The 20,163-nt window shown below is 38.3% G+C and overlaps 2 protein-coding genes across 2 annotated transcripts in view; both read right to left on the bottom strand.

The window, feature by feature from the left end:
* LOC307122957 (complement C3-like) overlaps positions 1-4,900 on the bottom strand; it is a 70,938-nt gene extending 66,038 nt beyond the window's left edge. Inside the window, exons 1-11 of the mRNA XM_079811302.1 lie at positions 4,805-4,900; positions 4,529-4,724; positions 4,257-4,425; positions 4,010-4,083; positions 3,832-3,920; positions 3,560-3,642; positions 3,373-3,460; positions 2,300-2,402; positions 2,035-2,155; positions 1,826-1,941; positions 9-158 (exon numbers count right to left, since the gene is read on the bottom strand). Coding sequence (XP_079667428.1) covers positions 9-158; positions 1,826-1,941; positions 2,035-2,155; positions 2,300-2,402; positions 3,373-3,460; positions 3,560-3,642; positions 3,832-3,920; positions 4,010-4,083; positions 4,257-4,425; positions 4,529-4,724; positions 4,805-4,875 — 1,260 coding nt within the window. The 5' untranslated portion in view covers positions 4,876-4,900. The remainder of the gene's footprint in view (positions 1-8; positions 159-1,825; positions 1,942-2,034; positions 2,156-2,299; positions 2,403-3,372; positions 3,461-3,559; positions 3,643-3,831; positions 3,921-4,009; positions 4,084-4,256; positions 4,426-4,528; positions 4,725-4,804) is intronic.
* A 12,423-nt stretch (positions 4,901-17,323) lies between these two features.
* The window catches only part of LOC307122949 (complement C3-like), a 104,205-nt gene continuing 101,365 nt past the window's right edge, over positions 17,324-20,163 (bottom strand). Inside the window, exon 46 of the mRNA XM_079811293.1 lies at positions 17,324-17,679. The gene's annotated coding sequence lies outside the window, so the exon portion shown is untranslated. The remainder of the gene's footprint in view (positions 17,680-20,163) is intronic.

The raw sequence follows: 20,163 nt of genomic DNA, 5'->3' as shown, positions 1-20,163 counted from the left end.
GGTCTTACAGTGATCTGCAGTGTGGAAGATCCTCCTGGAGTGTTGATGATAAACGTTGCAATACCATTGGCTCTTGTTTTTCTTGTTGTTTCATCTCCAGGATGGACCTTCACTACCACATTTTCAGCAGGAGTCTGATCAGGATTTGTTACAGAGACCTGATATAGAACCCAGAGCAAAAAAAAACAAAAAACAATAAGTAAAAAAATAAAACAATAATAATAATAATATATATGTAATATGGCAAAAATATATTTCTATTCTATATATATATATATATATATATATTATATATAATATAACTGTATTTTTGCATCCCTAATATGTATGTATGTAATATATATATATATATATATATATATATATATATATATATATATATATATATATACATACATATTAGGGATGCAAAAATACAGTTAGTCCACGGTTCAATACATACCTCGGTTTTTAACCACGGTTTTCGGTTCGGTTCGGTTCTGATGGCTTGTCACATCAGTTTTTTGCTATTCTATTCTTAGGCGACAGGAACAGCAAGAGGTTAAGGGGAAAAAATACAATTTTTTAATTGCAATACTCTTTCTTTATTTTACTTAAAATAATTGAAAAACCTTACTTAAACTTAAAACTTTACTTAAAAAAAAACCTTGTACACATTCCTAGTGTATTGTATAATATATATAAAAAAAAAAATATATATATATATATATGTATATGTATATGTATATATATATATATATATATGTATATGTATATGTATATATATATGTATATATATATATATATATATATATATATATATATATATATATATATATATATATATATATATATATATATATATATATATATATATATATATATATATATATATATATATATATATATATATATATATATATATATATATATATAAAGATTTACACTGGCAGCTCAGAGCTGTACAGCAGCATTTAAGTATGACATTGAATGAGTAAATGTAAAAATAAAACACTACATAGACTTCACTATAAAATATACACTGATTCTTATTAAAGCTACTGTATTAGTTTTTCAGTCAAGAGCAGTGAGTGATTTTCTCTTTGTCTTTTGTTGTTGTATTAACATTAAATGGATAGTTCACTCAAAAATGAGAAATTAATACAGGTTTGGAACAATATTAGAGTGAGTAAATAATGACATAATTTTAGAGGTGAACTGTCCCTTTAAGGACAGCGTGTTCACTAGGCTGCTGCTGTCAATGTAAGACCTGCGTGCATCTAATACAGACACGCGCAGATTTTATTTTCACTTTAGACATAACCGACTGTGTTTATGTAAACCTTGAGTGTATTTGACAGTATTAGCACAGTAAGACGACTTAGTCCAGTAATCACGTGTTTGACAGACGTTTAGTGCGCGCGCTCGGAAAAGCGCATGTTAAAACGCGCACATGCCGGCAAGGCTTTAAAACGCATGCAAATAATGAACTTTCGTGATTGTGAATAACTATAGTGTTCCGTGAGTATAACTCTACCACTAACGTGTGATGTGAATGTATGTCGCGTTGTTCAGTATATTGGGACGGAGGCAAATGATAGAATTTGTAGAAAAATACTTAATTAAATGCAAAACCGAAAAACCGCAATTCACAAGCGCGTATTGAACCGTGAAGGCCGTACCGAACGGTTCAATATTATATTGAGAATTGTGGCATCCCTAATATATATATATATATATATAAACGCCACAAAAGGAAAGAAAAAACTATTGGAACATCAGTTTCATGCAGACTTTAATCGTTCATGATATTGTCATTTCACACTTTCTAGTCAGTGTTTTATACCGAGACACTGAAAGGCATCCCAGGTTTGAAGAATTGTGGTGTTTTTTTAAAGTCGATTGTATACAGTGACGTCACAATCTCAATGCCTCTCCTGTGAGCTTCCACCATTTCACTGCCTGAAACACACACACACACACGATTAGCCTCTCATATTCAAATCACACACATGCATGTAAACACACAGATGTACCGTCTCTGTTGAGTCTTACCACTTTCTGTTAAAAGACTGACTGAGACATAGATTGATAGTCCAACCAGCTGGTTCATGTCTCTAAAGGTCTCAGTGATCATCTCTCTGGTCAGTTCTGCAGTACCTGCTCCTTTAGTTATCTACTCATATATGAGAAAGACAACAACATCAGTCTAGAAGATAAGATAAAAATCTATTTAATCTTGTCCTTGTTAAAGTTGTCCTGTAGGTGAGGAGAAATGAGATTGATCTTGTGAACTTGTAAACAGTTTAATTTCTCTCACCTGAACCTTTTGCAGAGAAGTAGGAAAACTAGTTTTCTTCTCACCGTCCATCACACCAAACACCACAAATGCATTTCCTTCCACCTCCTCTCCAGACAGGTACCTATAAAAGCACATACAATTTCTGCTGTGAAAACTGAACAGTGACGATGACAGTCCCTGATACACTTTTAACACATAAGGAAAAAAAATCACAATCATACAGGTTTTGAATGACATGAAGGTGTTTAATTTTCATTTTTGGACTCTTTTGAACTTTTCATATTATTGGATTAAAGGGATAGTACAGAAAGCTCTCAGATTTTTGACTGCTGTGTATTTACACTTAAATTGATCCTGGTCTGCGCTTCGCCACAACATAAAAGCATCCTCTCCGCTCTGTCCACACAGATTTTGATAGTTGAACAGATCAATAAAACCAGTGGTGTGCCAAAGAGGCTGATGGGTAATGTGGGTGCAGATCCGAGATAACCTACATTAATATTTCTGAAATAATCAACTAATATTTCTATTATGGGTTGTCTAACCCATGCCTATAGAGAAGAAAACCCTCTCTAGTCCCTGTCCAGTGCGTCTTGTGTCGAAGCATTGCTTAGTCCAGTACTTTGACGAGAGAGAGATTATTAAACACTTTAAGAATCCGTCCAGCAGCGGAGGACTGTTATTCTGCACAGAACTGAAAGAGCACGGGTTGATCTTTGGTTGACCAATCAGCGGAAAGGAGCGTTTCATGCCCACCCACACGTGGAAATTGAATATTCAAGCCATTTATCCTGAACCTAAAAACATAAAATCAAGCAGAAGTCTCTTTTGTTTTTTTTTGTTTTTTTACGAAAAACGAATAAACACAATACAACCAGTGAAATAGAAAATAACCACAAATGAAAAAAAAAAAAAGCCTTTTGAGACTAAGATCAATGTCTTTGTCTTTGGAAGTTATACAATCTCAATGAAAAGTTTTGGTTACCCATAGCACATTATTTTGTAGTTTACATACAAATCTATTTTAATCAGTGTGTTCACACACTATATATTTATTTTAATAAAGTAAAGCAGAACATATGTTGTCTTACTTGGCTTCAATGTTGACTGTCAGACTCTGATCACCCACATAGAAGAAAGATCCACTGGGTTTTAATTTCACTTCAAATGTTGGAAGCACTAAAACCAAACCAGACAAAAGACACACAAACAAATAAATACATTATTTTAGTTATCATCACATTTACACCACATACATTGTGTTGACACACATCTCACCATATTCTTTGACCTCAAAGTCAGCAGTAAACTTCTTCTGAGGAGAGTTTGTGTACCAAGTGACCACCTTCCACATCCCAGTACTGAAACAAAACACTTCAATTATAAATAAGCATTACAACAACAGATTGAGTGAATCTAATAACACAGATCACATGAGTATTAGCTGTGTTATGTGACGTTAAATTCAAGACTTATTATCCTGAGGTAGACATCATGAATCATTAAATAAAGTTCACAGGTTGAGCAGATTCAGTCAGTGTTTCACACACCTGGTAACCTCAGGAATGGCGTATCTTCCAGACTTCATCCCTCTATCTGTTAATATCCTCTGTGATGAAACTGTGATGCCTTGTGGATTCTTAAGAAACACAGAAATCAGCAATAACACTGTGTTTGATGAGATCAGTGATGCTCATTACAGCTGAAATGTTGTGTGTGTGTGTGTACCATGATCTCCACCGTGACTCCAGACTGACTGAGGGGTTTCATGTTGGGTGCCAGAGAGAAAATCCTGTAATAAACTGCAAAAGAGAGCAAAGCAAAAACTGAAAAATTAGTTCTGATGGTTTGGTTTCCTCAGATTCGAACACTGATAAAAGCAGCGGTCAGTTTAATAATAAACAGGATTATGTCATGCTGATGTTACCTCTTAAACATTCACTGTTATATTTCATGTTTTAGCATTGTATCGTACCTGAGCTAGCAGGCGTGAAGATGGGCTTGTCTGTCTGTACAAATATATATCCAGACTGGAATGAGACCATGACCACTTTCTCCAGGGTGTTGGATGGAAATTGAGCTTGTAGATACACAAACTGCTTCTCCAGAGGATCACCAGAGAAGAAGTTCAGATCATCAGGGATCTAAATAGAAAATCATAAACTCACTGTTTCTAGATAATCAGCCTGAATTATATCTGATAATAAACTGATGAGAATCACAGCACTGTAATCATGGAGCTCTCACCTTTATATCTGTAAGGATCTGGTAATGGTTGTCTGCAGTCAGTCTCACTGTTTTGTACAGTATCGGCTTGTCTTTCTTTGGGAAGTTCTTCACTGAGATCCTCACATTCAGGTTTTCTCCAGAGTAATCCTGAGCCTCCACAAAAACGTTCTCTGAGGAACCCACTCTCAGCAAATTAGGAGCTGACAGAACAAACCTGAGGAGATCAAATCAAATCAAATCGTAAAAACAGATCTATTAGTAAGTCTATGAACAAACGGTGTGTTTAATACTCACAGTGGGTCACACAGTGTGAGGAGGGGTGAGGAGAGAAGAACAACGGTCAGACACAGCAGCTTCACGTCCATCCTGTCTGTCTGTCTGTGTGTGTGTGAGTGTGTGTGTGTGTCTCTGTTCCTGTTAGCCGTCGCTAATGGGGTGAAAGGTGGTGAGAATTATAGGTGCACCCACTAAATCCAGTAGTTATGCTCTATGTATATTTCCCTGCTCGTATGAATCATTATAGTATATTACAGCGACAACTCGTATGCCTGAGAGTTTAAAAAATGAAAACCACAAAAACTTGCAATTTACATAAGTTTTCCAAATATCTCCTCTCCCTAAAAATGGTTTAGTCTGACTGACTGAAGTGAAAATGGCGGAGGGGGAAATCTGGGTACCAGACGTCATGAAAAGAAGGAGGGAGACCAGGAAAACTGCTTAATCAGTCCACGAAAACAAGACCTGTAACAAGAAAGGTCAGTGCACTCTATGGAGAAGATCTTTAACAAGACAAAACCACAAACCGACAGGACGATCGAGAAAAACACTTTCACTTTCACTTTCACGATTAAAGGGGCAGGGGCTCAAACCCCCGCCGCTTGGACAACAGGCGGTTTTTTTAATAGGCTCGTATGTTTATGTACGCTCAATAGTTTGTGCATTGTGTCATCAGATATGATTTCATTACAGCCACTGATTACAGCCTGTCGTTAGGAAATACACAGTAAAATCCCCAGAGTTAAATTAACACTGCTCAGAGAACATTTGGTCCCACTCTACAGAGTGTTAAAGTAACACTGAATCAGTGTTAAAGTTAATGAGATAATTAAGAGATTAATTAAGTGATAATTGACCATTAGTGGTGAACACCTGATGATAATGAGTAGAATCACTGAAGGAAAGAGAAAAAGAAAAACACAAGAACTACGACTGACTATTAAAAAGACATTCAATCTCTGAAGATCTCAGCAGATGAGGATTAAACAACTCCACAAACAGCATTACCAGCTTCACACATTACTAACCAGACAGACTTTATTTCTATCAGATGACTACAGAAGCTCTTATTGAGGTTTAGATGTTGATGTTTTATTGAAAATTAAAGTTGTTTGAAGTTACCATTATTGTGATTAGTGTTTGCTTTAATTGGGCTCTTGACCCTTGACTTGCCAACATAAGTTTTTCTCTGGCTGCTGTAACTGTTTGTTACGATGAAAATGGCAAGAAAATCTTGACGCTTATTGTTTATGATACAGTTGTTATCACCATATAGTGCCTTATTTGCTGATCCCCTGAAAGTCATTGATTATAGGAGCATTGTGATAGCCTGGCGTGGCCATACTCAATTCTAGTCAGAATTTGAGTCTGGTACCGCTCCATTGAGTTTTGATTATGGGGCGTGTTTCAACTGAGCCAGGAAAGACCTCAATTGGATAGACCCACAACCAATCAGAGCAACGGAGCGACGCGTAACGTTAGTTGTCAAATGTCAACAGAACTCAACTGCACTGTAACCAAGTCCGTGTTTTTCTCCATGTCCGCGGGTTGAAGCGACCCCAATTATGTGATTATATAAACCCAGGAATGCGAATTTTAGCAGGCAACCTTGCCAAAATAACATATTTTGCCAACCAAACGCCATTTTTGTCCGGAGAACCCCCCGGAAAGTTCGATCATCGTTTCTGAGAGAAATAGTGAAGGTGAATGCATATACGAACAAGTTCTCCGTTTAGGATAAGAGCAAATTGAACCCAAGAGCCTTCGATGACGTGGATGATTACGTTACTGTTTATCATCTGTCCATCATCGTCTAAAGCCCGCCCTGACAATTTCATTGGTCCGAACAGTTTCTGTTCGGGCATAATTACTCCTCTATGGAGCGAGCCCAGACCGAATTGCCCGAGCAAACATTTTTGTGGGCGGGGCTAAATTCGGCTGGCATCCAGGCTAGCATTGTGATTCTAGGGCAGAAGATCCAGCAATGTTATCATCAGAGAAACTAAACAATTATCAAAAAAAATTTACGTAAGATTTGTACTGCGGTTTAATAACACATCACACAATAAGCACTTCTAACTCCTGCGAGTTTTACTCACACACAGAGATCAAGAATCTGCCTATGAATCTCAACAATGGTGACATGCTTCATGCCACAATGCATTCTGGGTGCATCACGCAAAACTCATCTATGGCTCCCAGAATGCATTGTGGCACGAAGCATGTCACCATTGTTGAGATTCATAGGCAGATTCTTGATGTCTGTGTGTGAGTTCATCTCGCAGGAGTTAGAAACGATTAGTGTACAATCGGTTGCAAAACTTATTCAGCTTTTCTGATTAAAACAGTGTTGGATCTTTTCTAAAATCAAAATAAAAAAAGTGAATAGTATATTGCTCATACTCAGTCATAAAATCAATGAATTAAATCATTATACAATGATCATATTCTCATCATCGAGCAGCCGACAGCATCTGATTGTGTTTACTCTTGCTATAGCAAACTCAGTTACAGCAGCCAGAGAAACACTAATGTTAAAAAGTCATCAAACTGCCCAACTAAAGAAAACACTGATCACCATGATGGTCACATTAAAAACTAACAATTTTCACAACAAAATCAAACAAAACATTTGTTAATTCTCAATAAGAGACGTCTGACAGAAATAAAGTCAGTCTGGTTAGTAATGTGTGAAGCTGGTAAAGCTGTTTGTGGAGTTGTTTAATCCTCCTCTGCTGAGATCTTCAAAGATTTAATGTCTTTTTTATAGTCAGTCGTAGTTCTTGTGTTTTTCTTTTTCTCTTTCCTTCAGTGATTCTACTCATTATCATCAGGTTTTCATCACTAATGGCCAATCATCACTTAATTAATCTCTCAATTATCTCATTAACTTTAACACTGATTCAGTGTTACTTTAACACTCTGTAGAGTGGGACCAAATGTTCTCTGAGCAGTGTTAATTTAACTCTGGGGATTTTACTGTGTATGCTCCGAGTAAATGAGCCAACCAAGCCAATCAAGTTTGTTTGGTCTTTTAAAATAGTTTCATTTGTTTAAATAACTTTTATAAATCTGTGATGGCATAATGAAGTTACAGTTGGGGTTATTTGTGATTAAATGTGTTATTCTCCATTGCTTTCTCAGTTGGTACACTGTACAATCTAATTAGTTAGACTTACTTTTAAAAAGTATGCAGCCAATTAATTGCCTTAAAAATGTGAAATAGGAATGCTCTAAGTAAGGAAAAAAAAGTAATAAAACAATACAATGACATGACATTATGTAATAAGTGAGATTTTTTTAAATTACATTGTAGTCTAGCCAGAAAAGTCTTCATTTCACAGTCTAAGGGCGTTTTCACACCTGAAAGTCCGCACCAAGGTCAGAACCGAAGTTTATGTTTTGAAACATTTTATATATTCGGTTAGTTTTGGTTTGGTTTCACATTGCAATTATGCGAGCGCACTAAATAACTTTACATGACGCACTTGCGTCCACTCGTCATCATCTATGTGAGCTGCATCTGGACATGGATTGGTTTGTAAAAGGACGTGCGTCTGACGTCAGCGTCTTTGACAAGAATGAATGAACGGATGCATATCATTGCCACTATTGAACAGTGCGCATTGCTTGACTATTTTCTTTTCGTTACGTTTAAAAGTGGACATTTCAAGCTTTATATACACTTATTTCTCATTTTTGTGAGACACGTAGCTACTGAGTTTCGGTTTATTTGAGACCCGCTCCAGTTCATGTGCAAAGCATGTGATCGCTCCCGCGATTATTGTCTGCTATAGACTATTTGCTTCTTATTTATTAAATCCAGGCAATTATCTGATTAAACATTGATTAAAATGAAGATACAATTTATACGAAACGAAATTCACATTAAAGAAAGACTTTCTAAGCAAAATCATACAAAATTTCTGACCTTCTGTCTTTTTTCTGACATATTGCGCATCTTTTCACTTTTCATAATCAATGTAGCCTAGATTGAATTTAAAAATAACATTATAATATTTAAAGATAAACAGGAACTTCCTGTAAATGGTCTGAAAGTACGAACCATACAGAAAATGCTTTTACACTAGAAACGAACCGAACCTTTGTTCAGTTTGATCCGGACCGAGACTACCTCTTTTCGTCTGACCAAATTTCGTCTGTTGACCGTGGTACAGGGGAGGTTTCACACCTGTAATTTTGATTCGGACCAAACTAAAAAGTCAGAAAATCCGGACCAAACAAGGTAGGTGTGAAAACGCCATAAGATATAGTTGACAGTTGTTTCAATACTATCGTTGACGGTAAAACCTTTTGAAACCAGCTCCGTACAAACATATGTTTCATAATATGTACAGATAGAGGATGTCGGCAATGCGAAACTCACTGGTAGATCATTACACAATATAGCTCGGAGCCTTTAACACATATGTCTGTCAAATTACTCCATGAATCTGACAGGTCTCTTATAAGACCCATTTGTTTCACGTTTTGGGTAATCCTCCATGCTCTTATCATAATCAGGATTGCAGGCATCTTCGAGGATCTTTTCCAACAACGCAGTCAGTTGTCTTCTGTAAGGATCTTTAGTTCACCCAAAAAAGAAAATTCTGTCATTAATTACTGTAATTAATTACATTAATTACTCACCCTCATGTCGTTCGAGACCCATAAGACCCGTAAGACCTACGTAAGACGTAAGAAGATATTTTAGTGTAAAGCTGATGGCTGAGAAAGGCTTCAGATAGGCCTCCATTGGCATTCAGTACATTTACACTCACAAGACGCATAAAAGGCACTTAAAACGTTGTTACAAAGTCCATCTCACCACAGTGACTCTACAATAATTTTACGATGCGACGACAATGGTTTTTGTGCGCAAAAAAAAATCTAAATTACATCTTTATCCAACTTGTTCTTCCCTTCCGTGTGTGCCTCCACGACGCATGCACGAGAATATGACGTAGCGCCAGCGTTCAGGAATCCATGAAATGCACACTTTAGTCCGATTTTGAGCACTACGCCAAGACCTAAAGCACGATCAATGTAGAATCCAAAAGCTTAGACACGCGCGTCTTCCTCTGCTTGTAAACAAATCGCTTCTGGGTTATCTGTCCGAACGTCGGATCTGCATCATATTCTCGCGCATGCGTCGTTGAGGCACACACGGAAGGGAAGAACAAGTTGGATAAAGGTGTTATTTTGATTTTTTTTTGCGCACAAAAACTTTTGTCGTCGCATCGTAAAATTATTGTAGAGTCACTGTGGTGAGATGGACTTTGTAACAACGTTTTAAGTGCCTTTTATGCATCTTGGGAGAGGAAATGTACTGAATGCCGGTGGAGGCCTATCTGAAGCCTTTCTCAGCCATCAGCTTTCAACTAAAATATCTTCATTTGTGTTCCGAATATGAACAGAGGTCTTACGGGTCTCGAACGACATGAGGGTGAGTAATTAATGACAGCATTTTCATTTTTGGGTGAACTAACCCTTTAAGCAGCAACATCCTAGTGACCTGAATGTTGCAGCTGGCTAGGATGATTCGTAGCACAACCCTCACAGTCTTCCTTCTGTTTACCGTCGGTGAGGTGTTGCAACAGCACCACTATCGTAGCTTCACGTCGGTGAAGCAGCCGTCTGCGGCGTCAAAACCCTTATTGATAGAGGATGCAGCGGCACCACACAGACCCGTTAGGAAGCTCAGGTTGTGATATCCATGCTCTGTACAAAATGTATCCAACCATTCTTTGTCGATATCGGATGTTCCAAGGTTGTCTTTCAGAATATGATCTGCAGCATGTCATCAGGAGGTTCAAGACAACATCCGTAGACTTGAGCATGTTCTGAACCACCATCGTGAGACATGATGTATAAATACGGTGTGGGAGGGTCTGGCACCACCACAACAGATCGTGATGTTCATTCAGCAGGATAGGCCCTGTACGATCAGAAAGTCTTGCCTTGTCTTTGCAGCACAATATGCAAAGGCAATCATCTTGTTTCTTTTTAGAATGATCCCCGACCACACGGTACCGGGTATTCGGAACCACAGCATCCCACTCACCGATGTACAAAGGATTGTTTACATGGTCATTCAGATTCCTCCAGACGTGACTGTAAAGCAAAGTCCAGTCTTTATCATGTAGTACCAGGCAGGGGTCTACCCCCGGTCTAAATTCAGTGGCGTTGTCAGTGGTGTAGAGACTCTAGATGGTTTATGAAATATGTAGCCGAATACACGGTTACTAACCATCATAAATTCAGCTCTCAGACAGTCCATATTTTCATGGAGAAACTAAGTCAAACATGTCCATGAGGCTTTCTCTGAGCCATAGGCAAACTCCCCGGCATCTCATCGCACCATTCTTTCTCTGGGGTTTTAGCGGAATTTAAACAGGACATGTCTATGTATTTTGCAGTTCCTTTTCTGATTTTCTGAATGTCTGTGGTGTATTTATATAGGCATGTGATGGAATAAGGATGTGATGCAACATGTGGCCTGTAGATGTAACCCCAAAATCAGAGTTCAAATAGCCTTGTCAATGTTCAAAACGATCATTGACCAGTGACATGGATAGGCTACTCTACTCTTTATTCCGGACATGGACGTAGAACATCGTCTGGTCTGGATTTGTAAAATGTCCTGGGCTAACAAAAATGAACAGCAACATCTTCAACAGATCTGATAAGGGACTCTGGGTATTTTCCATTAGCGGTCAAAACACACGGAAAGGAAGCAGCGCACATATAGGCTACAGTGAAATTCACTTCATATTCATATTTCCTATTTGTGCACAACATGTGACAAACGCTTAAAATACAGAGCATATTTCAAAGATCCCAAACAGAACGAGGCGTCGGTTACAGTGGAACATTTTGTTGCGTCGCGTCCCTTCACGTGTGGACAGTCACAGCATCACTGAATATAATGGGGTTAAGGAAATAAATGTATAAATTATTTATGTTTGCTTTTTTTACATTTATTTGTATATTTATTTATGCATTTATTTATTTTTAATATTGGCAGCTTTGGAATTCCATAGATTTAGCGTTGTTGGTGGGGATGCATGCCAAAAACCTTTAATTTTGTTTATTTATTACATTTAAAGAGGTGATGAATTGAGAACTTTCTCTTGAGCTTTTGATATATAAAAGTTAATCGTGATATAAGAATATCCTGAACGTTTCGGAGCCGAAAACTTCCTTGTTAGTCAAAGAAAAGCTTTTATTGACATCAGGCCCAGAAAACGCTCAATCTCAGAATATGTCGACCCTGGATGTCATTGTATGCTGAAACGCCGCCTCAACAGATAAATATGTACGCCTGATTCTGTAGCCCCGCCCACCGACTCGTGGAGCTAAACGGATCGCGCTACCAAGCAATACATATGCCGAAGATAGCAAGATATTGCGCTGTGCCTGGTTGTGGAAAAACACAGTCGCTGCATAAGCTTCCTTCAGATTCTAATATTGGAAATGTGTGGTTGAACTATGTATATCCAGCTCACGTGGGGAAGACATTGCACATATGTTCATTTCACCAGATTCGTTTGTAAACAAGAGACTGGATTTGCAGACAGGATGAGATTACATGAATGAATGAAGCAACACACTAATGTGAGTAAAAAATGTTTTTTTTATATGTGATAGTATTGCATTGTTACAGATTGTTTGTTATCTATTGATTATGTGTACGTGTCTAACTAAACATAACTTACCACTGTCATCCATGCTGTCATTCTCCATTGCTTTCTCAGTTGGTACACTGTAAAATCTAATTAGTTAGACTTACTTTAAAAAAGCATGCAAACCCATTGCCTTAAAAATGTGAAATAAGAATAGTGTTGTACTGACAAATGTTTAGTAAGTATAGTTCACTTACTCAAGAGTTACTAAAAAAGAACCATAAAGAGTAATCATTTACATTAAATAAAATGTAATTGTTTCCATTGTTGTGTTTTGCTGAATGTTTAAGTGTGTGTGTGACTCACAAATATGTGACCAGTCACGGAAAGTAGGGACACAAGTCGGTTCTGGAGCATAGTTGTTAATACAGCGTTCCCATGGCTTGGTTAACTTCAAATTCAAGAACCTTTCAAGGACTTTCCAGGTCCAGCTTTTTTTTTTTTTTGCATTTATTTTTGGCCATATGACAGAGGTCTGATATTCTATTTGTCATATTTCTGTTTTGCATAAAACTGAAGAATATTCGGTACATTCTGTACTGTATTCTAAAATGATCTGATAATAACTTTTGCATTGATTTTATTGAAAAGAGCTTAGGCTCATGTAACCAGTCTATTTTCGCAATATTTTTGCAATTATGTCTGTGAAACGCTGAGGTACCGTAAAGTTTTGTGCGCGCGTGAACATCATGGCAATGTACAACACAAAGTACCTCACACGGGAAACACTTAACGTAACGCGTAAATGCAAGTAACAAACGTAAATCAAGCATAGTCCACGAAGTGTTGGTGAAATAACACATTATCGGACCGGAGAGAATAATATGGAATTTCTTCCAGAAAACTTCTTGAACAAAATAAATTAAAGCACTTTCAAGGACCTGTATGTATGTTTATTTTCAGTCATGTCGTTGTACTCAGCCCTCTCTTTCTGCACAAGGGAAAGATGATCGTGTTGGTTCTTTACTGCTTCAGACTTTCTGTCATCTGGGAGGTTTGCATTTCGTATCAGCTGTTCGTTGCTTTGGCACTGCCAGCAGAGATCTGTGCGCGGCCAGCCACCAGGGTTGCCAGGTTTTCACAACAAAACCCACACAATTGCTACTCAAAACTAGCCCAAAACTTTCCAATCACGTTTCAGGGGGGCTTCTCCGGTAAAAAACGCATTTGGGGGGGTAAAATGTGTTTTTTTTTTGGCATGGTTGCCTACTAAAATTTGCATTCCCGGGGCTAAATATCACATAATTGGGGTCGCTTCAATCCGCGGACATGAAAAAAAAGCCCGCGGCAACAGTGTTGAAGTAGCCCAACCGCGGACTTGGCAACACTGAGCCACGCTTCCCTTGGAGGGTGGGGGCAATAAGAAAAGAAACACGCCTCTACTGCATGCTAGAATCTCCGAAAAACAAGCCGATTTCAACCTCAAAGTGTATGCTTTTAAATATACCAATACTGCCATCTCAAACACGGAGAGGCTTCTTCATGATCTCAACTAACAGATTCTGCAAAAAAGCAAAAATCACCAGGTGTGCTAATGTGAGATTCAAGATTGAGCCTGCTGGGCGGACAAGTGCTGGATTCCCTCCCACCTAGAATACAAAGATTCAGGATGAGACTCATGAGGTACAGGTACACAATCAGGCATGTCCCAGGGAAAAGCCTCACTACAGCAGACACACTGTCACGGGCGCCGCTGAAGAGTGTTGAGACTGATGGAGGAAACTAACATTTATGTGGACTCTGTAATTGCACACTTACCAGCAAGTGAGACTTACCTGTCCGAACTGCGGATGCAGCTAAGTGCAGACAGTGTGTGCGCTGAGGTGATGAAATACTGCATCGAAGGTTGGCCAGACCGCAGTAGACTGAATGCTCTGGTAAGACCTTACTGGACTGAAAGGGCTGTTCTCAGCACTCACAATGGACTATTATTGTGGGGTACTAGGCTAGTTATCCCTTCAGTAATGAGGAATAGAGTGCTAGAGAAAATTCACGAAGGGCACTAAGGAATAGTTAAATGCCGTGAACGAGCTAAACAATCCGTGTGGTGGCCTGGGCTAAGTAGTCTTGCTTGTTGTGGGCTATTTTTCCAGGTATGTGGAAGTGGCCCAGCTTAGCCCGACAAGAAATGTGTATGTGGTAAAGCACCTCAAGTCAATTTTCGCCAAGCACGGCATACCGGAGACTATAGTCACAGACAACAGGCGCTGCTGGCTTACAGGAACACTCATTTGAGCAATGGCTTCAGTCCAGCCCAGCTGCTCATGGGGCGCCGCCTGCGCACAACATTGCCAGTTCTGCCGGCGGTGTTGGAGCTAGCCATCCCAGACCTTCAGTCGTTGCAGCGTAAGGAAAGAGAGAAGAGATGGATGGACTCGAACAATTATGACCGCAGACACAGAGTGAGAAACCTCTCTGACCTGTCAGCAGGAGATCAAGTGTGGATTACAGATACAAGATCTACAGGTACTGTGACATCTGCACATGAAACACCAAGATCATACCTGGTCAGTGGACCACAGGGTACTTTAAGGAGAAATAGCCGCCACCTTGTGCCCATGCCGGCGGGTTGACCTGCAGGATACTTCGACAGACGAAAAAAACAAATGTGAAATGTATTGGGGGGAAATGCAGGGTGGTTTGTTTAGAAGTCATATAAGGGGTTTAATGGGAAGTTGAATCCTGTTGGGTGTTAAATGTTTATGGAGGCTGATGTGTGTTCATTTCTAGCCTAAAGAGACCTAAAAGAGTCAATTCTTGAGTTTAAGCTGGTTTCTATACGAGTTATCGGGAAAGGAAAGAGTTAAATAGGCTCTGTATTGAAATGTTATGGACCTGATATTTCAGTGTTATAAACGTGAGATTAAGAGTTTGATGTAACATGTGGTAAAAGATGTAGGTAACCGTTTATTGTTTTTCAGAAAGGGAGATGTGGTGTGATCTATAATAATGTTACATGAATGGAAGTTCGTCAGTGTAAGAGTGGACTCCTGTAGAGAGTTCAATCTGCAGGGTTGCCAGAAGACTAAAGAAACGTTATCAGAAAGATGGAAGAAAACTGTACATTTCTCGTCTATTTCCACCCACTGCAACTCATACCAACGATGGAGATAAGCGCAGTTACAATAGCAAAATATGTGGGAGAGCGTTGCTATAATGTGACTATATTGTATTGAAATAGGGAGCACTTCAAAGTCAATACTAAATCAAAAACTAGTTAGCACAGTATTCGTAATAGAAAGGATTTAATGACAAAATCTGGTTATGGTTACACTTAAAATAGTTTCAAAATGGATGAATGAGATGATAAACTTATACCATTAATCGGACACAGCATGAATACAATGTTACCTGAGAGAGAGAGAGAGAGAGAGAGAGAGAGTGGGGGAGAGAGAGGAAGAGAGCAAAGAAGAGAAGCCCAGATGACTTCAAGAGCCAGAGGAAAAAGAGAGAGAGAGAGAGCCACAGTTCCAATTCTCTTTTATCTATTCCTTGACCATGTGACTGAAACCAAATGTATTCTTTTAAACGGACCAATCAGCCCAAACTTCCCCCACTGTAAATGTGGCACCTCATGTGGCCTACAGGCCTGTCTTTTGTCTTCCAGGCCCTTCTGATAAGCAAATGTGTTGACAACAGTAAAGCAAATTTCTTTGTTGGATTTCAAATATCAAATATCTTTGATTATTTTCAATCCCTTCATCAGTGAGTAAATGAGTGTTAAGCCATGTAAACATGCACTGAGTGCATTAGTTACAGTAAAGTGAGTTACAGTAAAAGGCATGGATTACTTTTTCAAATTTTTTTAAATGAAAGAAATTACTTTGACTGCCATGAATGGGGGTTAATAAACGCCTTCTGAAGCAAAGTGTTTAGACTAAAATAACTAACTTCCGGCGGTCTGCAAGTCCAAATAATGAACCGTGTTGCAAGTGCGTTCCGAACCGTGGTTGGAGAACTGTTCAGGGTTTTTTTTGTTGTTGGTTTTTTTTTTTTACCGTGATCCTTTCCATTTTGGTTGGAATACATGAATTTACCAGCAAATCCGACAGACTACAACTCCACTGTGTTACAAACAGACAGCATCCATAGTCCATTAACTAACATGATCATTAAAACATTTAAAACACAAATTTCAGAATCGGAATATAAAACATTTTACTGTTTACAGTTTACGTGGTTATAGTGGTTTGTTTTTCTATTTTTGTTGGTAATGTTTTGCTCCTGGTGTTCTATTAATGCTAAAAAAATGTGCAAAAATAAATAAAATAACATTTTTATATATATTGAACAAAAATGAATTAATATAAAAATATATTTTAAAAGTACAGAAACATGTATTTTTAAAAAGTAAAAATTCTGAAAGCATTGAATGAGATCCCATAATAATTTAATAAAGCTTTACAATAGTAATATATTTTTTATTATATATGATTATTAATCTTAATTAATACTCTTTCCCAACAGAATCTAACCAACGAATGGAAAAGTCAGCTAACCATTTATTATCGTGTTAATTTGTGTGCCAAATACAATACTTTTACATAACCTTCCATTATTGAAAAACTGTTGCTTTAATTACCTTGAACAAAACCGAAAATCACTAACAAGACCTTTGTTTCAATAATTTTAACAATTATCATTTGCTACATAAATCTACTACATTTTAAAAAACATTAAATATGAGATCAAATTAGCGCAGAATCAACTTTTGGAAGCATAATTATGACAACATAAATTTAATTAGCACTAAAGCCAAACGATTTTATTTGCAATATGATTGTAAAAGGTTTTTTATTCAATCTCTACATTAGGTTGACATTGACAAGGAAGACGACGGAAGATGAACCTAGTGCAAACTGGACATTTTAATCAAAGTGAACAGGAAGACAGGTACACACCACTTTACACAACGGAGATCAGACAAGGACTGAGGCCCCGTCCACACGGAGACGTGTTTAGCTGTATACGTAAAAATATTGTACTGTATCAGTGTTTCATCCACACAGATCCAATGTTTTGGGAGCATGAATCCGATATTTTTTTGAAACCGGGTCCCAGAGTGGATAAATCTTTAAACGACACCCTTGCGTTTTCGTGTGTACAGCCAATCCGTATATTTTGTGAAACGGTGATGTCATCACACCACGTCCCGCACGGGTAAGACTAGAAAGGGATACAACTATGGGCACGCGCACATCAATCCCAGCCAGCACAGTCATGTAGGGCCCATATGGGCGTCACCTGGGCTGTCTAACTGGGGCCCAGCCAGTTTTGTCCTCAGTTTCCATGTAGGCCCCACATGGGCTAGCCCAGATGAACTGAACACTGCTCAGTGTGCACACTACAGGCTGTTAAATGTAACTGAATCAGTGTTGGAGTTAATGAGATAATTAAGTGATTATTGAGTAAAGAGTGAATATTACTGAAGACTCCTGATGATAACAAGCAGAATCACTGAAGGACAGAGAAACACAACAGACTTCAGACACAACTTCACAAAAGCATTATCAGCTTCCCTTTTTACCTATTAGATTGACTTTCTGTTATCTTAGTTTTTATTGATAATTCCCACTGAGCAAAGGCGTACGTTGAAAAGACGTCTACTGAGGAGCCAGAATGAAAGTTTTTATGACGTCTGTTTTTGACGTGTTCTGCACGTCCGATATAGACGTTCATGGAACCTCAAGGTTAAAAACTAGTTTGAATGTGCTCATTGTGGACATATTTCCCATTTGTAATTGCAAAGCAACTCACAGACAGTGTGTGTTTGTCCAGAAATCATGAAAATAAAAGAAACTTCGCTCACACCTTTAGACACTTTAGACAACTTAGCATCTGTAATTCACACATCTTTGGATCGTGAGAGAATCGTGGGATTCAATCCAGGATCTTCTTGCTGTGAGGAGACAGTGTTTCCCACTGAGACACTGGAGCTGCCCTTAATCACAGACATAAGACACACTTTGACTATTTCTGTCAGACGTCTACAGAAGCTCTTACTGAGAGTTAACAGAGCTTTAGATGTTGATGTTTATGGTGAATTTGAAGTCACCATTGTGGTGGGAAGCGTTTGCTTTAGTTGGGCTCTTGGTCCCTGTATGTGTGTTAGCTTTTCTTTGGCAGCTGTAACTGTGTGTGTGAAACACAATAGTTGTGGCTGAGAAAGCAAAGATAAAGTGACTTCAGGTGTTGTCAGCTCCTTGTTGAAGACTAAATCATCGGAAGTCTAGAATCTGATGTTAGTTTTAGGTTCTTGTTCGGCAAATAATAATTTGTTTATATACTATAACCTTGTGAATCTGCTGTATTGACACCAATAGCAATAAACAAATCACTCATCCTGAAAGATGAAAAAACAGCAGGTGCAAATTGTTTTGAGAAAACATTTCACATAGTCACACGCAGATATCAAGATTTTGCATATGATTCACAACAACGGTGACAATCAAGCATGAGTTTTGTACTTTGAAGCTACCCATCATGCATTGCAGCATGAAGCTTTTTTGTTATGATTGTCACCGTTGTTGTGAAGCATAGGCAAAATCATGATGTCTGTGTGTGACTATGTGAAGTATTTTCTCAAAACAATGTGCACATGCTGTTTTATCATCTTTCAGGATAAGTGATTATTTTATTGCTATTAGTCCAGATACAGTGGATTCACAAGTTTATAGTATATAAACAAATGATTATTTGCCAAACAAGAACACAAAGCTCAAAAGCACAACATCAGATTCTAGACTTCTGATGATTTAGTCATCAACAAGGAGCTGACAACACCTGAAGTCACTTTATCTTTGCTTTCTCAGACACAACTATTGTGTTTCTCACACACAGTTACAGCAGCCAAAGAAAAGCTAACACAAATACGGGGACCAAGAGCCCAACTAAAGCAAACGCTTCCCACCACAATGGTGACTTCAAATGAAACATAAACATCAACATCTAAACCTCTGTTAATTCTCAGTAAGAGCTTCTGTAGACGTCTGACAGAAATAGTCAAAGTGTGTCTTATGTCTGTGATTAAGGGCAGCACCAGTGTCTCAGTGGGAAACACTGTCTCCTCACAGCAAGAAGATCCTGGATTGAATCCCACGATTCTCTCACGATCCAAAGATGTGTGAATTACAGATGCTAAGTTGTCTAAAGTGTCTAAAGGTGTGAGCTAAGTTTCTTTTATTTTCATGATTTCTGGACAAACACACACTGTCTGTGAGTTGCTTTGCAATTACAAATGGAAAATATGTCCACAATGAGCACATTTGAACTAGTTTTTAACCCTGAGGTTCCATGAACGTCTATATCGGACGTGCAGAACACGTCAAAAACAGACGTCATAAAAACTTTCATTCTGGCTCCTCAGTGGACGTCTTTTCAACGTACACCTTTGCTCAGTGGGAATTATCAATAAAAACTAAGATAACAGAAAGTCAATCTAATAGGTAAAAAGGGAAGCTGATAATGCTTTTGTGAAGTTGTGTCTGAAGTCTGTTGTGTTTCTCTGTCCTTCAGTGATTCTGCTTGTTATCATCAGGAGTCTTCAGTAATATTCACTCTTTACTCTATTAATCACTTAATTATCTCATTAACTCCAACACTGATTCAGTTACATTTATCAGCCTGTAGTGTGCACACTGAGCAGTGTTCAGTTCATCTGGGCTAGCCCATGTGGGGCCTACATGGAAACTG

This window comes from Gobio gobio (assembly GCF_949357685.1).
Source record: "Gobio gobio genome assembly, chromosome: 3".
In the NCBI taxonomy this organism is placed as follows: domain Eukaryota; kingdom Metazoa; phylum Chordata; class Actinopteri; order Cypriniformes; family Gobionidae; genus Gobio; species Gobio gobio.
This window is presented reverse-complemented; position numbering and strand designations above follow the sequence as displayed.